Source organism: Penicillium brevicompactum (assembly GCF_028827555.1).
Source record: "Penicillium brevicompactum strain IBT 35665 chromosome Unknown utg000002l_segment0_segment0, whole genome shotgun sequence".
NCBI classification, from domain to species: Eukaryota; Fungi; Ascomycota; class Eurotiomycetes; order Eurotiales; family Aspergillaceae; genus Penicillium; species Penicillium brevicompactum.
Window position 1 is genome coordinate 1,944,087 of NW_026623205.1, and position 21,740 is coordinate 1,965,826.

General features: G+C 53.3%; 11 protein-coding genes across 11 annotated transcripts; 6 read left to right on the forward strand and 5 right to left on the reverse strand.

Moving 5' to 3' along the window:
* Positions 1-304: 304 nt before the first annotated feature.
* N7506_003395 (putative SNF7 family protein Fti1/Did2) lies at positions 305-1,035 on the forward strand (the record flags this gene model as incomplete). Its single annotated transcript, XM_056952690.1, has 2 exons — positions 305-349; positions 454-1,035. The coding sequence occupies 2 exons, from the start codon at positions 305-307 to the stop codon at positions 1,033-1,035; spliced, it is 627 nt and encodes a 208-aa protein (XP_056814382.1).
* Positions 1,036-1,732: 697 nt separating this feature from the next.
* Positions 1,733-2,959, forward strand: N7506_003396 (uncharacterized protein; the record flags this gene model as incomplete). The annotated part of the gene is made up of 1 exon (XM_056952691.1): positions 1,733-2,959. One exon carries the CDS (start codon positions 1,733-1,735, stop codon positions 2,957-2,959), a length of 1,227 nt encoding a protein of 408 aa, XP_056814383.1.
* Positions 2,960-4,430: 1,471 nt separating this feature from the next.
* Positions 4,431-6,004, reverse strand: N7506_003397 (snoRNA-binding rRNA-processing protein ENP1; the record flags this gene model as incomplete). The annotated part of the gene is made up of 3 exons (XM_056952692.1): positions 4,431-5,295; positions 5,344-5,588; positions 5,639-6,004. 3 exons carry the CDS (start codon positions 6,002-6,004, stop codon positions 4,431-4,433), a joined length of 1,476 nt encoding a protein of 491 aa, XP_056814384.1.
* A 432-nt stretch (positions 6,005-6,436) lies between these two features.
* N7506_003398 (SPRY domain-containing protein) lies at positions 6,437-8,242 on the forward strand (the record flags this gene model as incomplete). The annotated part of the gene is made up of 1 exon (XM_056952693.1): positions 6,437-8,242. The coding sequence occupies one exon, from the start codon at positions 6,437-6,439 to the stop codon at positions 8,240-8,242; it is 1,806 nt and encodes a 601-aa protein (XP_056814385.1).
* Positions 8,243-8,352: 110 nt separating this feature from the next.
* N7506_003399 (glutamyl-tRNA(Gln) amidotransferase subunit HER2) lies at positions 8,353-9,901 on the reverse strand (the record flags this gene model as incomplete). The annotated part of the gene is made up of 2 exons (XM_056952694.1): positions 8,353-9,716; positions 9,766-9,901. The coding sequence occupies 2 exons, from the start codon at positions 9,899-9,901 to the stop codon at positions 8,353-8,355; spliced, it is 1,500 nt and encodes a 499-aa protein (XP_056814386.1).
* Positions 9,902-10,196: 295 nt separating this feature from the next.
* Positions 10,197-11,449, forward strand: N7506_003400 (enoyl-[acyl-carrier-protein] reductase; the record flags this gene model as incomplete). The annotated part of the gene is made up of 2 exons (XM_056952695.1): positions 10,197-10,357; positions 10,405-11,449. 2 exons carry the CDS (start codon positions 10,197-10,199, stop codon positions 11,447-11,449), a joined length of 1,206 nt encoding a protein of 401 aa, XP_056814387.1.
* An 84-nt stretch (positions 11,450-11,533) lies between these two features.
* Positions 11,534-13,408, reverse strand: N7506_003401 (metallophosphoesterase family protein; the record flags this gene model as incomplete). Its single annotated transcript, XM_056952696.1, has 2 exons — positions 11,534-13,166; positions 13,212-13,408. The coding sequence occupies 2 exons, from the start codon at positions 13,406-13,408 to the stop codon at positions 11,534-11,536; spliced, it is 1,830 nt and encodes a 609-aa protein (XP_056814388.1).
* A 365-nt stretch (positions 13,409-13,773) lies between these two features.
* Positions 13,774-15,075, forward strand: N7506_003402 (pyruvate dehydrogenase (acetyl-transferring) subunit E1 beta; the record flags this gene model as incomplete). The annotated part of the gene is made up of 4 exons (XM_056952697.1): positions 13,774-14,018; positions 14,081-14,204; positions 14,262-14,548; positions 14,604-15,075. 4 exons carry the CDS (start codon positions 13,774-13,776, stop codon positions 15,073-15,075), a joined length of 1,128 nt encoding a protein of 375 aa, XP_056814389.1.
* Positions 15,076-15,419: 344 nt separating this feature from the next.
* Positions 15,420-16,116, reverse strand: N7506_003403 (putative C2H2 finger domain protein; the record flags this gene model as incomplete). Its single annotated transcript, XM_056952698.1, has 3 exons — positions 15,420-15,974; positions 16,025-16,051; positions 16,108-16,116. 3 exons carry the CDS (start codon positions 16,114-16,116, stop codon positions 15,420-15,422), a joined length of 591 nt encoding a protein of 196 aa, XP_056814390.1.
* A 189-nt stretch (positions 16,117-16,305) lies between these two features.
* On the forward strand, positions 16,306-17,337 carry N7506_003404 (uncharacterized protein; the record flags this gene model as incomplete). The annotated part of the gene is made up of 2 exons (XM_056952699.1): positions 16,306-16,498; positions 16,553-17,337. The coding sequence occupies 2 exons, from the start codon at positions 16,306-16,308 to the stop codon at positions 17,335-17,337; spliced, it is 978 nt and encodes a 325-aa protein (XP_056814391.1).
* A 207-nt stretch (positions 17,338-17,544) lies between these two features.
* Positions 17,545-21,236, reverse strand: N7506_003405 (uncharacterized protein; the record flags this gene model as incomplete). The annotated part of the gene is made up of 7 exons (XM_056952700.1): positions 17,545-18,287; positions 18,348-18,461; positions 18,575-18,594; positions 18,651-18,758; positions 19,067-19,460; positions 19,695-21,060; positions 21,108-21,236. The coding sequence occupies 7 exons, from the start codon at positions 21,234-21,236 to the stop codon at positions 17,545-17,547; spliced, it is 2,874 nt and encodes a 957-aa protein (XP_056814392.1).
* Between the last annotated feature and the right edge of the window lie 504 nt (positions 21,237-21,740).

Here is a 21,740-nt window from a genome sequence, read left to right on the forward strand (position 1 = left end):
TTCTATTTGTATTATTATATTATGACTTTTTTGACGCAAAATCGACTGGCTCATCTTGCTCTATCAATTTCATCAGCACGGAGTAGTATCGTAATTGTCAACATAAATAGTAGAGAATATTCGTACTCAGTAAACATGGTCATATTGACTAGTTAAATGGGGGAGTAACTAATCGCAGACATCTGCCTAAATCGGCCAGACCCCAAAACGGCTGAATGCGGTCAGTGACGTTGCCACGCGCTAACTCCAAACTTCCTCTCCGCATCCTTTGAGAAACAAACACTACCATCTACACACACACATCATGGTTCGCAAAGACCCCATCTTCGAAGCCCGCACAAATGTCAAGGTGAGTTCCGAACCCCGCCTGACCCCGCCATCTACATACAGCATCTACATCCACATCTACACCTGCACCAGATTCCAAACACCCACAGAGACTAACCTCACCAGCTCCACTCCAACCGCCTCAAAAAAGAAGCCGTCCGCGCTGAAGCGACCTTCAAATCCGAAAAAGCCAAAGCCGACAAAGCCATGAAAAACCACGAATTCCAAATCGCCCGCATCCACGCCGCCTCCGCCGTCCGCGAGAAGCGCCGCCAAGTAACCCTGAAATCCGAAGCCGCCCGCGCCGACGTAATCATCAACGAACTCAAAGCCGCCCAGAGCACCCGCGACACCTCCCGAACCCTCGCGATGGCCTCGCGGGGTCTCGACGCAGCCTCGCGCAGCGTCAACCTCGAACACCTAGTCTCGCACGCTAACAATTTCCTTGCGCGATCGGAGGACTTTAAGATTGCGAGTTCGGCGATTGAGGATGTTGCGCAGGGTGTTTCGATGCAGGAGTATGGGGCTGAGGGGGAGACGGAGGTTGATCGGTTGATGGAACAGTTGGCTGATGATGCGGGTGTGGATATGCGGAAGAACTTGGAGGCGGATGCGGCGCCTAAGGAGGAGGTTAAGCAGCCGCAGCAGGATGCAGAGGTTGAGGATGGGCTTGGGGCGAGATTGAGGGCTCTTAGGGCTGCTAATTGAGTTGGAGGGGAGTGGCTACGACGTTATGGCTTTGTTCTGCGTGTTTATAAATTCCATTGGCGTACTCCGTATATGCTTCCAATTCGAGCCTTTTTTGTTTGGACTTGTGTTTGTTTTTTTGCCTCCGTATTTTCTCTCTATTTCGCTTATGCTGTTTGGTTGCAAATTTGGGTTTTGACTGAAGCGAAAGGGAATCTATCATTAGCAATGGCTAGCAGTGGCGTCCAGTAGGCTAGTGCCGATTCGGTCCATTGCCGGAACACTGAAGGTTTGGACTCAACTTCTCTTTTCCTCTTCCTCTCCCTCGCTCTTACTCCTCCCTCTCCCTTACTGTTCTGTCTCTTGTCTCTTTATCTCTCGCATCCATATTCTCCTGCATATAAAGAGACCTCATTCAATGGCATATTCGACAATACTCACAGTATATCCTCGCTTGAGGCGAAATGACTAGCGTCGGGCTAGATCGAATACAGACAATGCCCTCCACTTTGGGACGCAAATCCCGAAACATCACCAATCACGGCCTCGCCTGGGACTACTCTAATGCTGGCAATTTCCACCGAACTATGACTTTTAGGAAACAGCCCCCAAAAGCCGCAAATTCCAGGGTCTGGAGGCGCTACCTAAATTTTGCTATTAAAACCATGACCGGCGCCTCTTTGCATCGGCAAGCGCAAATCCCAAGGGGCCTTTCAATATGGCACTCATCCATTCGTTCATCTGCTTCCTGTCACTCGCTTTCACTCTCGTTCACGCGGCTCCTTGGATCGTGACTGATTACTACCAACAAGATGTCTATACCGAGTACTATGGCTCTGAGGCTATAACAACCATCACTCGCTTCAGCCCGACTGCCACACTCCCCGCCGAGGCTCTGTCTACTATCACCTCCATTGCCACTGATGTCTATGAGAGCTACACCGTTGTGGAGAAACTCTACCCAACTGGCTATGGTGTCGTACCTGAGAACAATGGTTATGTTGGCTACTACTCCCTCGACAACGAGGGTAACTACCACACCACAGTCTACAAGGTCAACGTGACTTATTCCGCCCCTACGGGCTGCTCAACCCAATGGACCACGACCTCGGCTGTCGAGGTCACTCCCCCAGCTTCGATCCGCAATCTTCTCCCCAGGGAGACCATCGTCAGCTCCTCCTCCATCGACAACTCCGAGCCCTTCCAGCCAACCACCTACCTCTACGACGTTGTCTTCGTCGACCCAACCCAAGTCCCGAGTGCAGACCTCAGCTCTGCAAGCTACTACAACAAACCCACAGCCAGCTACAACGGCGCCGGCTGTCAATACACCGGCAGCAATGGCTACGGCGGCTATTACGGCGGCTACTATTACGGCAACTATGACTACGACAACTGGTTCACCAGCAAATGGGGCATGGGCATCGGAATCTCCGGTCTAGCCCTCGTCCTAATCTGCATCCTCGGCTGGGCAGGCCTCTTCTTCTTCCTCGGCATGATCGAAGCCTGGGTCCGATTCCGCCGCCTCATGACCGGCTGGCAAACCCGTCGCGGATTCCCTCTTTTCTGGGCCTTCTCCTGCTTCCCCATTTCCCTCTTCTTCCTCTTCTGTTTCCGAAAGGGTTTCCGCGCGCGCAGTCGCGAGGACGCAGAGATCCTGAAACAGAGATGGGATGCCATGGGCTTCGGTACGAAGTTGCGTCTGTACTTTGTCTGGGGTTTCCGCTTTAAGTATCCTACGGTGTTGGGTCCTGCCCCTGCGAGGGTCGCAGGTAATAAGAAGCCTAAGGAGTCGGGCCCGCGCTTGCTCGAGACACCTCCTGCTACTGCTGCTCCTTCACGGGATGGATCTGAGAGGGCTGCGCCGGAAATGACGCAGGCTTCGGGTGCTCTGCCGGAGACGCAGAATGAGCATCGGGATGCTGAGATCGGTCAAGCTCGTTGATGTTGCTTTTTTGCCGATTGAGAAAAAAAAGTTATGGAGAATGTCTACGCTGTATGTAAATTCTAATATCTAATTGTGATACCACTTGTTTGATGAGATCATGCTATCATATTGGCCTTCTGGTGGAGCTTTGCCCTAGGTGACTGTCCAGGCCCCAAGGTCTACCTCGAGTGATCGCTCTCATATATCCATGGATGGTTAAATGCCTTAAACTTGACCCAAAGTAAATTGACCTGACATATGCCCTGAGTGTTCCTGTCTAACTTTTCTCATCCTGTATAGCGCTGGTGACTTGCAGTGTCATGCTTGCCTAGTGACAATAGCCTTGGAACATAAGTACACAGTGATTATCGAACGCTTGAACTATATCTTCTATTACTATATAGGGTCATCCATCTTTGACTCTGATCTAATAGCATCTTCCCTCTGACACATTTTCTAAACTCTACTTCTCGACTCTACCATTTGTTCTTATCCCACTGAACAACCTCAACTCAGTTAGTACGCCGACCTCAATTAACAACAAACTAACCACCTCGCAGAAAACACTCCACGGGTCTTCCAAAAGCCCAGTACAGTGAAGACAAAGCAGCTGGCCACTTCCAAAACGGGGCTCACTAAAACCATCGGACAACCGGCTAGCTGCCCCAACACCTTGAGCAAGGTCGAACATGACGACGATATTTGTCCATACGGAGTAAAGAGGCCACAGAGCAGCATGCTTCCGATCCACTCATCTCACGGATCAAGATCACCCTCAAACTCTTCGGTGTGGTTGCCCTTCCAAAACGCCATGAGCTGGCTCCAATGATGAGCTAGTCGCAAACTCCTTCGAACGACAAGCGCCATGCTGATTATTCACACTCGCGGATTGAATTTTTTCTCATCCAAGTGCAATAGACGCAGGGTAATCTCTTGATGGTCTGGAACGCAGGTCACCCTCGCCAAATGGGAACGTGATGAATAGGACAGGGCTATTGAAGAGCTGCAACAATTGAAGGAGGCCTTTGCGAACTCCGCCAGGGACCGGACCGAGACAAATCAGAACACGGTAAAAGGAAGGATGGAAAAGAGCAAGGCCAAGCGGGTGGCAAAGGCAATACTTCACGAAGCTAGATATCCGGCAGGGATTCCATTGAATGCGCATGGATCTGATTCAGAAGACCTGACGTCGTTCCAGTAGCACTGCGAGTAAGTAGCAGGCCGCTCATTCGCACCTACAGCGGCGAGAGAAAAAAAAGTATCTGACTACAAAGGCTATGTTGGCAAATTTATACAATACTTTCAAATGTCCATGACATATGTAACAGGGTACTTGATGTAAAACTAGATCATCCCATTTTATAAACCTGACACCAGGGGAATTATATGCAGACCCTCGGAAGATAATCGAAAAAGAGAGAAAGAAACAAAAACGCCGTCCTAAACGTGCTCATGACCAAATCGTAAGCGAGATGCAGCGCTGGAATTTCTACATGGTGACATCCATCGTGTCGTCGCCGGCATCCAGCGCATTCTGGGCCTCCGGGTCGGGAACAACCACGCCACGTCCTCGACCAGCGAGCAATTCACGACGGACCTCAGGCCCGATATCCTTGTGGCCGCGAACCAGCAGCAGATCCAGGAGAGCCTCACGCTGATCTTCCGTGATATCGTTACGGTACCGCTGGGCAAAGACCAGCAGAGACTGGTGCCAGAGGACGGGCAGCTTGTAGTTCTTAGATCCGAGACCGGGACCGTCGGTCATCTGGTCTTCCGGGTTGACGACGCGGAAGCGCATGAAGTGGAAGACTAGGGCGTCGACGACCTTGAAGGGCAGCGCGTACTTCTTCTCCAGGAAGACTCGGATGAACATGTTCACGGCACCGGTACTCTCAATGTCTGTGAGGGATTGCTCGGCGGACAGATCGCACATGCGAAGCAGGGCTGCGGCGGAGTGCAGCAAGGGGACGGAGACACGGGCAATGACGGAGGAGACGATGTGAGCCTCGCGCAGAGTGCAGGTACCGGTGGAGACGAGGGGGAACAGAAGACCCTTGAAGAAGCAGGCTGGCTTGTAGAGGGCCTTGCGGAGGGCGTTGTAGGTGTGGACGTTCAGCTTCTTGGTCTCGTGAATCTCCTCGCGCACACGGTCCAAAAGCACAATGTTGATGAACTCCTGAGCGACGTGAGGCTTGGATGAGATGAAGATACGGGTGACGGCGTAGACGGCGTTACCGGTCCATGACTCTGGACGGGTGATATCGAGGAGAGTCTGCCAGTTTGGCACGGAGGGGAGAATCTTGACGGGCTTGGGCAGCGGGCCAGACTTGTAGCGAGAGAGGATCATGCCAACCCTAGAGATATGAGCGGAGATCATATAGATCGACAAAGTCTTGACTTACTTCTCGTATACTTCCACAGCCTTGGCGGGGATCTGGACTGCGTCCTCGGGGATGCCCCCACCTTGAACGTACGGGGCGTAGGTGCCATCGCCAGACTGCTTGGCTTCGTGTTCGGCGATCTTCTCGAGAATCAGATCGGCGAGGTTGGTGGGGCCAGCGGAGCTGGGATCCTTGGGGTGGAATATAGGGTCTTCCTCGTGGGGCATGAACTTGTTGAACATATCTAGGTCATTGGGGTCGACCTCCTACAAACCAGTTAGAAAGCAATTCGATGTCCAGATTCCGGTCTGCCTACCACTTGCTCAACTTCGTCATCGACCCAGTCGTCACCCTCATACTTGCCCTCGTCGTCAGAGAAAGCTTCCTCCTCCTCGAACCGAGTGTCGAATTCGAATGCGCCGTTTGACTTGGGCTTGGGAGCATTCTTGGCTTGTTCCGCCGCATCTTCGTCGGCAAGTTCCTGACCAAGCTGGAGAATGTTGCGGGACATCTTCGCATCGACGAAGCGTTGTCCATTCTCACCCTCCTCCTCGTCGGCGGCCTTGCCTTTGCCCTTCTTGCTGCTTTGGGTCCGAAGGTGCCCCGCCGATGTGATATCTTCGGCGAGAGGGTTGTGTCGGCGTGCCATGGCGGCAGCGCGGGAGTTGGAAGCCTTGGGCATGATGTGATTCCTGCTGGATATGGAGATCTGTAGAAATAATTCCAACGACCAGTTTCGGCTTATCGAAGTCCACGGCGAACAGTATGTGTGGTAATATTTTTTTTTCTGCCCGGCGGTGCCCCCCCCAATCAGCCTACACCGCCTGTACCCCACACCGCCCTGAGCCGCTTCAATTACTTTTCTGCCCGCGATGATTGACCGCCTATCAATCCAAAGAGAGGCTGCTTGACGTCGGTACTATTCATCGCCAGAGAAAAGAGTTGCTGAAGCTTGTGATCAGGAACTATCGTCCTTGAGATCATCAAGTGCAGTGTTTGCACAGTTTGCACGCGTGGAACAACGTCCAACGGCAAAGATATCGGACGTAAGGGTCACAAGCCATGCAACCAGCTCACTGATTGACCTATATAGCCACCGTCAATCGACTCAAACATGGCATCCCAAGCTCCAGGGTCATCTGCACCGTCATCCAACATCAACTCCCCAATTTTACCACCCAATGGTGGTCCTCACCTCAATGCGCAATTCACCGATCTGAACCCCCGGTCCTCTCCCGCTCCTTCTGCGCAAGGCGATGGCCGGGCCAAGCGCAACAAGCGAGACAGTCGTAAAAAGCGCGAAGCTAAGGGCTTAGATACCGAAAGTGCACCTCCACCACCGAAGAAACGCGCCACAACAGCAGCAAACACAGCCCTCCCCAGCTCAAAGCTGCGCATCCTGCGCCCATTGCTCCTCGCGGAACCCCATGATTCAGATCGGTTCCCTCCACAAGCTCGGCAGCTGAACCGAGTGAGTAGGAAGTCATCAGAGGTGTTGGGCCGGAGCTGGGATTTCTACGAGGTGGTTGACAAGCTCACCAACAAGAATGGGTTCCGCTACAGCTATGCTATCTCGGACGCAGGCTTCCCTCACATCAAATATCGCCAGACGGATGTTCGCCCATACCATGCTCGCTTTAGCTTTGAGGATTCGCCGGCTGCTATCTCGTTCTCGGAGAATGCGACGGCTGTCACCACCAGTGATGCATGGCATACCGCTCGCGCAAACGTGTGTGCTCGGGAGGGGACCTACTACTACGAGGCTCGCGTGATTAGTGGAATTGTTAACGATCCACAAGCCCCTCAGAATGGCAGGCCCACCACCTCACCCCGCGGCCATGTCCGCATTGGCTTTGCCCGCCGGGAGGCCGACCTCGACGCGAATGTCGGGGTGGACTGCTACGGGTACGGGATTCGGGATGTCAATGGCGAAGTTGTCAACCGCATGCGATGTGAATTCTTCTTCCCCAAAGGAGAGGCCATCAATGAGGGAGACGTTATTGGCATGCTCATCACACTTCCTCCCCTCTCACTTCACAAAAAGATCGTCGAAGGGACCTACGACGCTGCCACGGATGGACCTGGCTCGACGCAGCCTCCTACGGCTACAAATATCATTCGTGACCGGATTCCCTTCCATTACAAGTCCGACTTTTGCTGGCAGCAATCCAATGTCTTCTCGACCAAGCACCTTCGCGACTACGCCTTCAATCTGAAGGAAACGCCGACCTTTGGCCCTCCGTCTCCGTTAAACAGCGAGGATGCCACTCTTCGCACGCTGCCCGGGTCTAGCATTACCATTCTGAAGAACGGGGTTCCAATGGGCACTCCATTCAAGGAACTCTACGCCTTCCTGCCACCTGCCAGCCGTTTAGCCAATGGCACTAATAACCTCGGTATTGGCGAGCGAGAAAACGCAGATGATGGTATGATCGGCTACTACCCCGCTGTCAGTTGCTATGGCGGTGGCGCCGTCGAATGTCGCTTCGAGGGGCCGTGGTGGGTTGGCCCACCTGAGAAAACCGAGACCGGCGAACCCGTCCGGCCCATGGGCGAGCGTTTCAACGATCAAATCGTGGAAGACGTGATCGCCGATATGGTGGACGAGGTCGAAGCTATGTTCACCTGGGGTGGCATTGACGGCAATGTCATCAACAACAGCACAGAGCTCGATGAGTCGGGCGTGGTAGGCGGAGCGGAAGTGCTGAAGGGCGGCGTTGGAGCGGCGATGGACTATGCCATGGCTGCTAACACCCCAGGCACTGCCGGGGCCTCTGATTCAGCAGTCAACAGCAACCACGAGACACCAGCTGCTGGTGATGCTGGGACCCAGCCTGCTGCAGAGGCCGTGAGCATTGGAGTGGATACCCCTACGATAGAAGTACAAGGCGACGGCGACGGCGATGTTGAGATGACCTAACGCGGGGCTAGAAAAACGGCGATACAGGCGTTGATATTGATACCAATTCATGATTTTGCTTCTAGAATATACACACTTCCATATAATCGTACATTACTATTACTCCAGGATCAGTCCAAGTGCTTCCCCTCGAGCATTTCGCCAACTTTCATAACGAGCTGGTCATCTCCGTACTGGCCGATGACCTGAATGCCCGCTAGCTCTGCTTCTTGTTCCCCGGCGACTGTAACAGGGACCGAGATTGCTGGCAAACCTGCCAAGCTGGCAGGGACAGTATACACATCGGTGACATAGCCTTCCAGCGGTGACTTTGGCTTCGACTTGTCCATCAAGTCAGACAATCGGGGTGGAGACGAAGGAGCCGTTGGACAGATAATAACGTCGACGTCGTTCTCCTTTGTAATTCCCGTGCCGTGCGCAGCGAGCGGGTGCTTGGCCGTGAAGACAGCATCGAAATCCTTCTGGACGAGACGACGCACCCGCTGAGCCTGGATAAAGTAGTTATCCATAGCGTTGGCACTTAGACTGAATGTGCCCAGAGTAATTCGTCTCTTGACTTCCTGCCCAAAACCCTCTCCACGAGTATTCGCATAGAGATATCCATCCGGCTTGCCGTCGCCATCTGGACCCTCGGCTCGAGTGCCGTACCGTACTCCGTCGTACTTGGCCAGGTTTGAGGATGCCTCTGCTGGCCCCAGGACGTAGTATGTGGACAACGCATGCTTTGTATCGGGCAGAGAAACCGAGTGTATGGTATGTCCTTGTTTCTTCAAGTGTGCAAGTGAATGCGCCCAAGCGCGTCGCACCGAGGACGTGAGCTCGGATACGTTATATTCGACCGGCACGCCAATCCGAAGCGGAGCGGATTGCAACCGGGACGTTAGCTGGGGGTTGTGGAGAGAATGCTGAATTCGGTCGCGTGAGGCTATTGAAAGACTGGTTGGGTCGCGGTGGTCGTGCTTATTGAGGATGTCAAAGATATCCCGCACATTGGCAGTGGTCTTTCCCAGAATTCCCACGGTATCCAATGAATTGGCATATGCCACCACACCCCAACGCGAGATCAACCCGTACGAGGGCTTGAAGCCCACTGTGCCCGTGTATGCGGCCGGCAGTCTGACCGAGCCTCCCGTATCTGTCCCCAGCGAGGCGAAGCACTGATCAGCGGCCACCGACGCCGCACTTCCACCAGAGCTACCACCAGCCGAGAGAAATTCCCCACTCGAGTCGTAGCGCGGGTTCTTAACAGGTCCGAAGCGGGAATTGATCGAGTTCGAGCCCATTCCAAACTCATCCAGGTTTGTTTTTCCGGCGATGACGGCCCCGGCGGCCTCTAGCTGGTCGACGACGGTGGCATTGAAAGGACTGGTGTAATTTTTCAAAATGCCAGACCCGCAGGTGGTTGGGAAATCGCGTGTGCAGATATTGTCTTTTATTGATATCAGACGGCCGTCAATGGCTGACTTTGGGGTTCCTGCTAGCGCATTAGTAGCTGGAGCGAAAAGCAGCTGTGACGGTGGTACCTTGTTCCTTGCGCTCGTCGGCCTCCTTCACGCGGTCCTGCCATGGGCCAGCGCGCGCAAGCGGTGTTATGAAGGCATTGAATTTGTGTGAATATAGATTAACGAGGCATTTCTTCGCCTCGCGTAGTAAGGACATTTGGAGAGTGTGAAGAGAGACGAGGTTTCCCGGTGGGCCCGTGTCCGTTGCTTGGCTTTACTTTCTATACATTCTCCTTACTCTTCTTATGAAGGCAGCGAGCTTCAATGGAAGGACTGAGAATATCTGAAGCTGTCTAGATACTCTAGATAGCTCTCTCATGAATACTATAGCCGAATAACCGCCGTAAACAAATATAGCATGCGATGACTTCAGACTTCCTTCGGCCCGAAGTCGCCGACTCAGACGTCATCCGACATTTTCCTCTCTCTCCTCCCTTCACTTTACCCAAAAGATGTTCTCGCGCAGTGTATTATCAACGGGCCTTCGCCCAGCAGCTCAAGCTGCAAAGATCTCCCAGGCCCCATTGGCCCGTAGACATATCTCAGTCTACGGCTATACGCAGGCAAAGGCCCTCATCTACGGCAAATACGGCGAGCCCAAAGATGTCCTCCGGTATGACACGCACTGCACCAAGCTCGAATATAGCTAATAACCACCAGCCTCCACAAGCACTCTATCTCCGCGCCCCATGCGACCCAGGTCAATCTGCGCATGTTGGCCGCGCCCATGAACCCAGCAGACGTGAACCAGATCCAAGGCGTCTACCCCAGCAAACCGCCCTTCCAATCAGCCCTTGGCAACGCCGAGCCCGCCGCTGTCGGCGGAAACGAAGGCGCCTTTGAGGTGCTGTCCACCGGCGCGGGCGTCAAGAACCTCAGCAAAGGCGACTGGGTGATCATGAAGCAAACCGGCCAAGGCACCTGGCGGACACACGCACAGCTGGACGAGTCCCAGCTCATCAAGATCGAGAACAAGGACGGTCTGACGCCGCTGCAGGTCGGTACCATCAGCGTCAACCCAGTCACAGCGTACCGCATGATGCGGGACTTCTGCGAGTGGGATTGGATGCGCGCGGGTGAGGAGTGGATGATTCAGAACGGCGCGAACAGTGGTGTTGGCCGTGCGGCGATTCAATTTGGTCGCGAGTGGGGTATCAAGACGCTGAACGTGATTCGCCAGCGGAAGACGCCTGAGGAGACCGATGCTCTGAAGAAGGAGCTTAAGGATCTTGGTGCGACGGTCGTCATCACCGAGGAGGAGATGTTGACTGGTAACTTCCGGGATATGGTTCATGAATACACACGCCAGGGCCGAGAGCCCATTCGTCTTGCTTTGAACTGCGTTGGTGGAAAGAATGCTACCGCTCTGGCGAAGACGCTGGCTCCTGATTCGCACATGGTGACCTACGGAGCCATGTCGAAGCAGCCCGTTGCACTGCCCTCGGGTCTTTTGATCTTCAAGAATCTCACGTTTGACGGATTCTGGGTCAGCAAGTGGGGAGACCGGAACCCGAATTTGAAGGAAAACACTATCAAGGACGTGCTCCAGTTGACTCGCGCTGGCAAATTCCAAGATATCCCGGTGGATAACGTGGAGTGGAACTGGAACACCGAGGGCTCTGTGCTCTCTGAGAGTGTACAAGGCACTCTGGGTGGCTACCGCAGCGGCAAGGGTGTGTTCACCTTCACCGGTGGTGATGAGTAAGGGCTGTACTATACGAATTTCAAACATATGCTACTAGTGTGTCTGTAAAGTCATTCTAACGTTGTCATATATGAATCTAAGTAATCAACACTTCCAGTTCACTTTGACCCAGTCCAGAATCAGGTTCGTCAGCGACTTCTGGGGCATATACATGTCGCTTTCCTTGGCAACATCCACACCAAGGCCAGCGAATTGAGCGGCCTGGATGATGTATTTCTCGATAAAGTCGACGTAGACCAGATCCACAGTTTCCGATGTCTCGGTGGCATTGTTCAAAAGCACCTGGAGGCAGTTGGGTACACGGTAAAAGGAGATGGGTTCATGCACGGTATCATCGCCGTCTTTGCCCGCATCATCTTCGGTGGTGTACCCGGGCACAAGCTTGCCCTTGCCCGACAAAGTGGTTTGGTCAGAGGGACCTGCCCATGTGTGAGCCACCACGTCTTCTTTATACGCAAGCTGCTCGGGAGGAGCCAGTGTGGTGGGGGAGTCTCCTTCTTGCAATGCCTGCAGAACCTGAGGCTGCTTGTTCAAGACCTCGACGATAAGCCGGGCTTTGGCAAGGGGCACGTCCTTCACATATCGGAAACCGCTGGTAAATGGCGACACAATAAAAGTCGAGTCCTGAGTGAAGGGCCCTTGGAAGATATCAAACCTCATGGCACCTGTGTTCACCACGGCGAGCGCCGGCACACCGGCACGTTTCTCGTCTTTCAGCGAATCAACCAAGACATTCTCTAGCCATGAGTATAAGCTGTTAGGGCTTGGATACTTGACTCTAGACATCCAGAATTCTTGTGGAGCACAGCCATGGACTTGATCTAGCTTAAGCTCGGTCCGTGCTTTGGCGATCAGCCGGGAAACGTTCTGACCCTTTTCGGTAGGGAATGAACTTTCATCAAGACCCGTGTGGTGGTAATAAGAGAACAAGTTCTGATCAATGTACCTCCGCTTGAAAATGGGACTGGCAACTGCGCTGGACAAATGGTTGCTCTTGGGGGTGTTCAGACCGTCGATCGACGCAAACCCAATGGTCTCCATGAACCGACCGCTCGCCAATCCGTAGGCCTTGGAATCATACCGCGCGTAATCGCGGATGTGCTGATGTCCGCCGAAGAACTGAATGGGGGTGTCCCAACGGATTCCTCGAATCTCCTTGAAGATGGCCTGGTATTCCGGCGAATGCACTGGTACATGGCCGATCACCAAGAATAAGTCGACCTCTTTGTCCCGGATAGCTTCCTGGAACCAGTCCTCTTTTATTGTGGAAGATACTTTCTGGACGACTGTGTTCTTATAGTTTCCGGTGAAGTCAAACAGGAAGCCAAAGGCGACTATACGGATGCCCTGTTTCTTGGTAGTGAATTTCTTGTACCGCGGAGCAAGCGGCACCAGCTCTTTCGTGGTTGGGTGAATAATATCAATATTAGATGCGAGGTAGTTGCCCCGGAAGTTAGGAACGGTAGTGAGGAGCTCGGCCTCCGAGGTGTTCTGCTTATATAGTTCATGGTTTCCCGACGTCAACAAGTCGATATGTTGGTGCCGTAGGATATCCGAAAGGTAGATACCCTTCGGCTCGGACGAGTCGTATAGGCCGTTGCCTTCGACTCGGTCTCCGGTGTCTATGACTAGCAGATCTTGCCCTTGGGCTTCGACCTTTTCCCGCATACGGGCTGCAAATGATACATAGTCTCCCCAGTCTGCGGAGTAAGATGGTCTGTCAAAGTTAGTCAGGCTCAGTGCTGAGCAGGATACAGCCTACTCCTGCAAATGACCCGCCAGCCAGCCATGTGTATCGGTAGTATGGAGGAAATTCAGTTGCCCGAAATCAAGGGCGCGCAGCGGAGCGGAGATGGGGTCGGGCGCGGAGGGTTGAGCGGCGAGCGCCGACGGGAGTAGCCAAAGAAGGGAGAGCATGGCCATGTCCTTTGATAGGTGGATGTTGTAGTTCTGTAGCATCTTGAATCCCATGAAGAGGCGATGCTTTAACCATCTGCAGGAGAAAGGACCCTGGGAGCTGTCAGTTGCGAATGGCCAGTAGATTGTGTAGATTGGCGATAAGAGCTCCTTGTAAAATACACAATACCAGACAGGGCATTAAAGGGGTAATACCAATACCGGTGAGTTGCGATCCTTGAGATCACGTGCGGCCCAACATCTTTGGATGCAAATCCATCCTTCGAAGATTATTACGGCGATCAGTTTTCCCGATTCACCCACCTCCCTTCCCTTCAATTGCTTGTGCGGTCCGTTCCGGTCTGCCTTTCTTGTTTCCTCGTTTCTCCTCCTCTTCTTAAATCGATTACATCGATCACATTTCCACAATGGCAGCTCCCCGACTTTTCCGCCCAACAGCTCGTCTGTTCTCTTCGCGCCTTGCTTCCACCGCTCTGCGCTCCAACCTGCGCCAGTCCGCCTGCGCCCCGGCTCTGCGTCGCGGATACGCCACTGAGAATGGCACCAAGGAGGTTACCGTCCGTGATGCCTTGAACGAGGCCCTGGCCGAGGAACTCGAACTCAACCAGAAGACCTTCATTCTCGGAGAGGAGGTCGCACAGTACAACGGAGCGTGAGTCGCATCGGGGAATGATGGTGTCGAATCGCAATCAAATGGGTATTGACTTTTGCTAGTTACAAGGTGACGAGGGGTCTTTTGGACCGTTTCGGCCCCAAGCGGGTTATCGATACCCCCATCACAGAGGCCGGTTTCACTGGTCTCGCCGTCGGTGCCGCTCTTGCTGGTCTGCACCCCATTGTGAGTATACACTGCGATAGATCGACCTGTCTGGACACGCGCTAATCAATCGTCCAGTGCGAGTTCATGACCTTCAACTTCGCCATGCAGTCTATCGATCAGATCATCAACTCCGCCGCCAAGACCCACTACATGTCCGGAGGTATCCAGCCTTGCAACATCACCTTCCGTGGTCCCAACGGTTTCGCCGCCGGTGTCGCCGCTCAGCACTCCCAGGACTACTCCGCCTGGTACGGCAGCATTCCCGGTCTCAAGGTCGTCTCTCCCTGGAGCTCCGAGGATGCCAAGGGTCTGCTCAAGGCCGCTATCCGTGACCCCAACCCCGTTGTCTTCCTCGAGAACGAGTGAGTATATCGCTAGAAGCCCCACCGGAACAAGCGGATAGACTAACGAGAATAGGCTTATGTACGGACAGGCTTTCCCCATGAGCGAGGCCGCCCAGAAGAACGACTTCGTCCTCCCCCTTGGCAAGGCCAAGATTGAGCGCCCCGGAAAGGACCTCACCATCGTCTCCCTCTCCCGCTGCGTCGGCCAGTCCATGACCGCCGCCGCTGAGCTCAAGCAGAAGTACGGTGTTGACGCCGAGGTCATCAACCTGCGCTCCGTCAAGCCCCTCGATGTTGAGACCATCATCGCTTCCCTCAAGAAGACCGGCCGCATCATGGTCGTTGAGTCCGGCTACCCCATGTTCGGTGTCTCCTCCGAGATCCTCGCCCTCTCCATGGAGTACGGCTTCGACTACCTGACCGCTCCCGGTGTCCGTGTCACCGGTGCTGAGGTTCCCACTCCTTACGCCGCTGGTCTTGAGGCCATGGCCTTCCCCCAGGAGGACACCATCGTCAGCCAGGCCGCCAAGCTGCTGCGCGTGTAAGCTTGAGGAGCTTTTAATAATATAGCCATGTGCCTAGTACCCCTTCATCTGTTCCATTTCATGTCTCTGTTTCACCCTGCTTTTGTCGTCCAACGCTTTTAGACAGATTTTTTGGAAAGCATGTACCATTACATTACATCCAGATCCGGGCCCGCGTAGAACCCTTCTCTACAATTTAGATTGATAGTCTATTGCTCTACTCATAATATGCACTGGTAGGCTTTGTTGGTGTTTGACCAAATAATCAAGCGAAATTGAAAGAAGTAATATTCATAAATTCATTGATCCAAGTGCACCATACTCCAGTCGCCTTCCTCTCTATGCAATATGCCCCGCGACGGCCATCACGCCGTAGCTTGTAGATTCAAAGCCACGCATCCAGCAAAACAATCCGTTGGTCGACGGGGATCATAGTATGCCTCCGCACCTTGACCGTACTCTTGATCATCATCACTTTCAATCTCACCAGAGGTCTCCTTCTGCTGAGACCTCGCAGTTGGCAGAGGTTCGTTCTTAGGCTGAGGGGTATCGTCGTCATCCCCGAGGACGTTTCTCTTCACCGGAGCCGCGGGGGCCGCAGAGCCCTTCACAGCAGCGAAAGAGCTCTTAAACCCTCCCTTTTTGAAGCCACCTCCGCCGGTGCTGGTGCTAGCCCGAGGCGCACTATCACCAGGCGTCTCGATGACTTTCAGTCCGGCCTCCGCATCGGCTTTGCGTTCTGCGCGGCGCGCTTTCTCTGCTGCATTGGGGTCTCGCGAGATCTGCTTCAAGTCTTGCATACGCTTCCGGTGTTGATGATCATATGAGCCGATATGAGCTTCGTATTCCGGATGACGCGAGTAAGACTTGTTGCATAGTGTGCAGGTGAATGAGCTCAACGCAGACCGCGCGGACTCCGTCTGGTTTGGTTAGCTTTATGCGCTGCTGTATTTGGGAGACTGAAGCATACCTTTGGCGCAGGGTTTGTCAGTCCTCGCTATATATATATACATCAGCTTGGAGCTTAGAGACTTGCACGTAAATCAGCCATACCGGAGCCATGTTGAGATGAGGTTGCGGAGGAGAGCGCGGCCTATCACAGCCGCCGCGTTTTTCGGGACTCAGCAAGATCGTCATCCCCAACTTTTTCCTTGAATTCTGGTCTACGCATTTGATTGATGACTCTCTGACGAATTCCTTTTCTTTTCTCTTTTCTCTTTTTGATTCATTAGCACTACCGGAAAATCCAAAATGCCCTCCCCCGACCTCCCAAAGCTGGAGGAAATCGACACCAAGTCGATCATCTCTATGCAAGAACTAGACCCCTCGCCTGTCGAAGATACCCCAAGCTTGGAAGGCGAATACTTCCCTCAAACCGAGCCTACTGCTCAGAACGGCGGCTATCCGAAGCTGGGACTAAGCGGCCATCGCTGGGATACATGGTGTACGTCCAAAAAGCCCCAAACAAAACAGCTTAACAACATCTAACAATCACCAGTGACTCGAATCCAAAGATACTCCACCTATCCCCCGACAGTATTCACCATCTTGCATTTCACCAATACATCTCTAATCCCACTCGTAACTCGCTCCGTGCCCGCAAGCGAGTCCTACCTACTGCTCACGCGACCCATCTACCAAGCCCCGGGCCTAGAGCACCTCGTCCTCACCATCCCCGTTCTAGCACACATCATCTCAGGAATAGCTCTTCGCAACATCCGCGGAGCACGCCGGGCAAGACTATATGGCGCCGAGACCCGCGCCCAGCGTGATTCGCTATACTTCTGGCCTCGCGTATCTCTGCAGGCTCGCTCTGGGTACTTCGTCGTGCCTTTGATTGGTCTCCATGTGCTCGTGAATCGGTATACGCCGCTGGCGGTTGAGGGCGGTAGTTCCGGCGTGGGACTGGCGTATGTTGCGCATGGCATTGCTCGGAGTCCTATGTTTTGGAATGCGTTCTACTTCTTCTTTGTGACTGCGAGTGTGTGGCACTTTGTGGGTGGATGGGCGACTTGGATGGGATGGCGGGTTACTACGGCTCGCAAAGAACGTGGGCAGAAGCCTTCGCTTGATGGCTTGCTTGGATTCTCGGATAGCACTACCCGGTCCAAGAGGCAGCGCAAGATGTGGTGGGTGGTGAATGGTGTTGCGGCTGCGGGTGCGGCCTTCTGGCTTGCTGGTGCACTTGGTATTGTTGGACGTGCTGGCGAAGGTGCTGGCTGGGAGGCTAAGGGCTGGAATGAGATGTATAGTCAGGTCCCGATGATTGGGGCCTGGTTGTGATGGAGAGAACCACTGCATATAACGATGTACTACATGCATATCTAAAACTAGAATAATATTTAATGTATAAATTTCGAGCGACCGATGGAGTGCAGCGAAAATTGAGCTGAGTGACGGAATTGATCACGTTCCAAGGTCGAGGTATCTCTTGGTTCCGGGGCAATAAATGAAATGTAAACATGATGCAGACCATGAAGGACAAAGACTTCAGGTCATTTTCGGGCGCTTGTTCATGAAGCCAGAATCCGGACGAGACCGCTTCCGATCCATCGCTTCCATCTCAGCCTTCATGATGCGTTCTTGTTCAGTCATTTTCTTAGGGGGCGCGAAAACCGAACCCTTTTTGCCTGCCAAAGGATTCTTTTTAACCGCCGCAAACACATTCTTGGGTTTCTGGGCTCCCATAGACATTGATAGCTTGACAGGCGCCGGGGCAGATGTTGCAGGGGGTTCAGTAGTGCCATCTGGTGATTCTGACGATTTCGCGTCTGTCGTCACATCCGCTGTCGTATTATGAGGCGAATCCGGCTTTGTTTCAGCTTTCTTCGCGCCTAGACCCAGGTCCAACTTTATCGTCTCGCCTTCTTTCCTCTGTAAAAGCTTCGCCTCGGGATCTTCCTCTTCCACCTTGGCTGAGGCAGCAGCTCGTTTGATCTGTTCCTTGATCTGGCGCTGTTCTCGCTCTTCGTCGCCCTTTTCTTGCCGTTCCTTCTTCAACACCGCTTCGCGGCGACGTAGGGTCTCGGGACTATTATCGATCCATGCGATGAAAAGACCCTTCTCGGTATCCTCCACTCGACATTTGCCTTCTCTTCCAAGATGCGCCACGAACTGTGACAAGCTCTTCCATTGCGTACTGTTCATGTGGATATGTTCTTTGTCGGAGACAATCTGTTGGTAGAAATGATTCGCGTTGATCGATTTGGTACCATGTGTAGTTCGAAGTAGGTCTATAAATATTAGATATTGGTTCGAATTCCATGCGCAGCGTTCACAGAGAGGTATCTTACCTATGAAGGTTTTCTCAAACTCGCGGCTGTAAGTTGCGATATGTTTGCGCGGATCTTCGCCGATGAGCATCATCTGCCGAACATGGGCTTCGGTTTGGGTATGACATTTAAAGCCTAGGATGTGTTAGCGACGGGAAAAAAGAAGAGTCTTGCAGACCATAACAGGTCAAGCTCGACCGCAACAGGAAGAGACTCGAAGAGACTCGACCCTCGCTCGGTAAACGTACCATTCTCGTCTCTCATCTGTCTACAGAATATGTGTCAGCTGTTGTCGTCGCGGAATGAATGGGGTATTGGATGTACCTCTCGCACGCCTGGCAGTACCATCGCAATCTTCCCAGTCCTTTCGACTTGATCTTATTGCCGATAGCCTTGGTACTCCCTGCTTCGGCGCGTGGCATATTGAGTGTGCTGGTGTAAAGTTCGGGTAAAGAGAAAGTACAGAGAATAAGAATATCCAAATGATGGGGGGGGTTATTGGAGAAATGAGTTGGAGATAAAAAGATGGCGATCCCGATAAGGATGCGATTAACAAGTCACATGACTGGAATATGATTGCATAATCGAACTATGGAAACCTTGAACCGAACTCCCGTCCTACGCCTGTATCCTGGGCTTTTCAAGGATCGTAGCATACATAAAAAAAAATAGAACAGCCTCGTCTGTCCAGAGGCAAAGACTTTGAATTAGCAACGCTGACGCTGAATCACAGAACGTACTCGTGGATAGCAGACGGTCCGCTCTCGTTGTAGTCAGCCCGGCTCATATATCCCTTGCTGAGACCCTGGTCGACAACGAAGAAGACCTTGGCAGCCATCTGAGCACCAAGGAAGACGGCCTCCTCTGAGCCGTGGCCACCTTGGGACGCGCCGGGGTTCACCCCAGTGTTTCCTGCGCTGGCGCCAGGGGCGTTGCTGTTGCCCTGGTCCTTGAAGTCGGGGAAGTACTCAGGGAGCTTCAGGGTCTTGGTGGAGGTGGGCGTCTGAGAATGACCGGTGGAGCGGTAGTGTGATGCCATGTTAGGATCCATAGAAGGAGTGCCGGGGATAGCGCCGGGCATTCCAGGGTTGTTGTGGGTGGCGGCCACAAGCAGAGGGTTTACGCCATGAGCTGCTGGGTGGTACATTGGTCCAGGTTGGCCCATGGGTGCGGGGGGTGTTTGTCCCGCCTGTCGGGAGAGGGGTGGTGAAGGTAGAGGGGATTTCAGATGTAAATATGGTGCCGGAGGGGGAGAGGATGAACTTTTGAGTAATGACGCCAAGCAAAGCCTGGGTGAAGCCTATACAGTCACGAGTGTCAGCAGTTTAATTTCTTCAAGTGTATACAGTATGGGGGACGGCATCTTACCCTTGACCTTGCTTCCGCATCCGACTATAATGAGGGAATCCCAGAGCTCGCTGCGCTTAGTGGCATCCGGAACGGCGAGAATGGTGTGGTGGATCTGGGTGGCAATGTCCTCGAGGATTCCACCGGTCAAGCGGCTTCCAGCGTTGGAACGAGGGGTTGTCAGGAGGAAACGCTCTACACTGACTTCGATGTCCCGTGTGTGGCGGGCGTACTGACGAGGGCCGCTGGCGGCTGCCTTCTCCCCCTCGAGCTGCGCAAAGCCCTCGAACTGGAAGGAAGCCTTCTCTTTCTTTGAGTTGGGCAGACGTGCGGCCTTGGGGTCAGCTGCACCCTTCTTATTAGACGTCTTTTCCTTCTCAATGTTGGCCAGATATTCGGTGGTATTGCCGCTAACGATGGCAGCAACATCGAGAACACCCTCCTCCTCATCATTATTCGACTCTGTTCCAGTTTGGGTGCCATCACCAGGACCTCGAGGGGCGGAGTCGTTAGCATCTGGGCCACCGGTTGAAGCGGCGGCTGCGGGGTTGGCGCCCTGTCGTGCGGTAGCGGCCGCGCCGGGGAGTGGTGTGCCCGGAGGAAGGATCTCGGTAATGTTGCTCCGTTTCAGCTGCTCACACATTTCCCGAGTGAATCCCTTAGCACCAAGAAGCTCGACCAAGCGATCAGTCATGGCGTCTCCACCACAGCCCTCGAGCGCGATTCCACGGCCGTGCTCGTTGACTGCGAAGTCGGTCACAGCAGTCACATCGACCTTGCCCTTTCCAACGTCGACAACGGTGGCAGTCGATGTACCATAGCCGTAGCAAGCCGCGAGGGCCGCGTCCATCAGGCTGAAGGCGGGTGCCTTGAACTTCTCAAAGATGAATTGGGCAATTGCCTCGCGATCGCGGGCTGACCAGACAGGCTGTGCAATGAGCAAGATCGGGGTGTGGAATGGCGGGCTCAGAGTGTTGTATACGTGGGTGAGCAGAGCAAAGAAGCAGGGCCAATCGACAATGCGCCCGTTTTGGATTGGGTAGGTTGCGCCTTCGTCGGAGGCCATGTCCTCCTCGTAGTAAATCTCCTCGACGGTCTTGGTCGACTGCTCAGTGTCCCCGGTAGTTTCCTTTTCGCCCTCGGGCTTGACAGCCGCGTCGGTGGAGGGCGCAGTAGCTTCGGCGTCTTTCATCTCCACATCGGGCTTGGGAGCAGCTGGGCCATTATTGACCTTGACCTGTTGACGTTTTTCATTGACGCGGTACGGTTCAAATTCTCCCTTCTTCTCAGCCGGAAACATGCGAGTTGGGAAGCGGAATTGCGCAGGCGTAAACGTTTCGGGGAGACCGAGCTGCGCCAGGGTCATTTGCGATCCCGGCGCAATCAACTGGGATAGGTCAGATTTGATCCGATATGAGTATCAATTGAACATACCAGGATGTGCTCATCCTTGAAAGGGGGCATATTGGTGCCTCGAGGGGAAGTTTGCGGGGCCGACGAAGCTTTCTTACGAGGAGTATGAACGCGTTCGCTCACTTTACGAGGGTTGCGCTTTCGTCTCATTGCGGTTTAGTGCACTAATGTCACGTGGGGTCCAGGGGTGTGGCTGGTGGGTGTGGCACAGAAGTGGCGGTGTGTAAGTGATGGGACTGGTGGAACGTCCGTTTTCCTCCAAAGTGCTCATCTCGATTCTTTCAAAACTCTCTAAAGCCAATATTTCTTTATTTTTCATATCTATTCATGCACTCTGCTGATTTTGGTATCCCATTGTGCTGTAGGTCACAATCATGGAGACCATTGACAGGCCTATATCTATAGATGAAGCAGGTATATACTACCAATAGTTAATATACACATCACTGGTAGTAGAAGGAGCTCCGGGGCTAAGTGTGAAGCTATCTGAATTACCCAGCATGAGACTTGAATGTCTCTATTCATTTCTGATTCCAATATAAATGTGAAATCATGAATCAAAGTATAATGTGCAATTGACGTTTCAGTAATGCATTGCGCTGTCGCGCTAAACGATATATCCCACCCCAGCCCACTCTTAAAATAATATGAGAA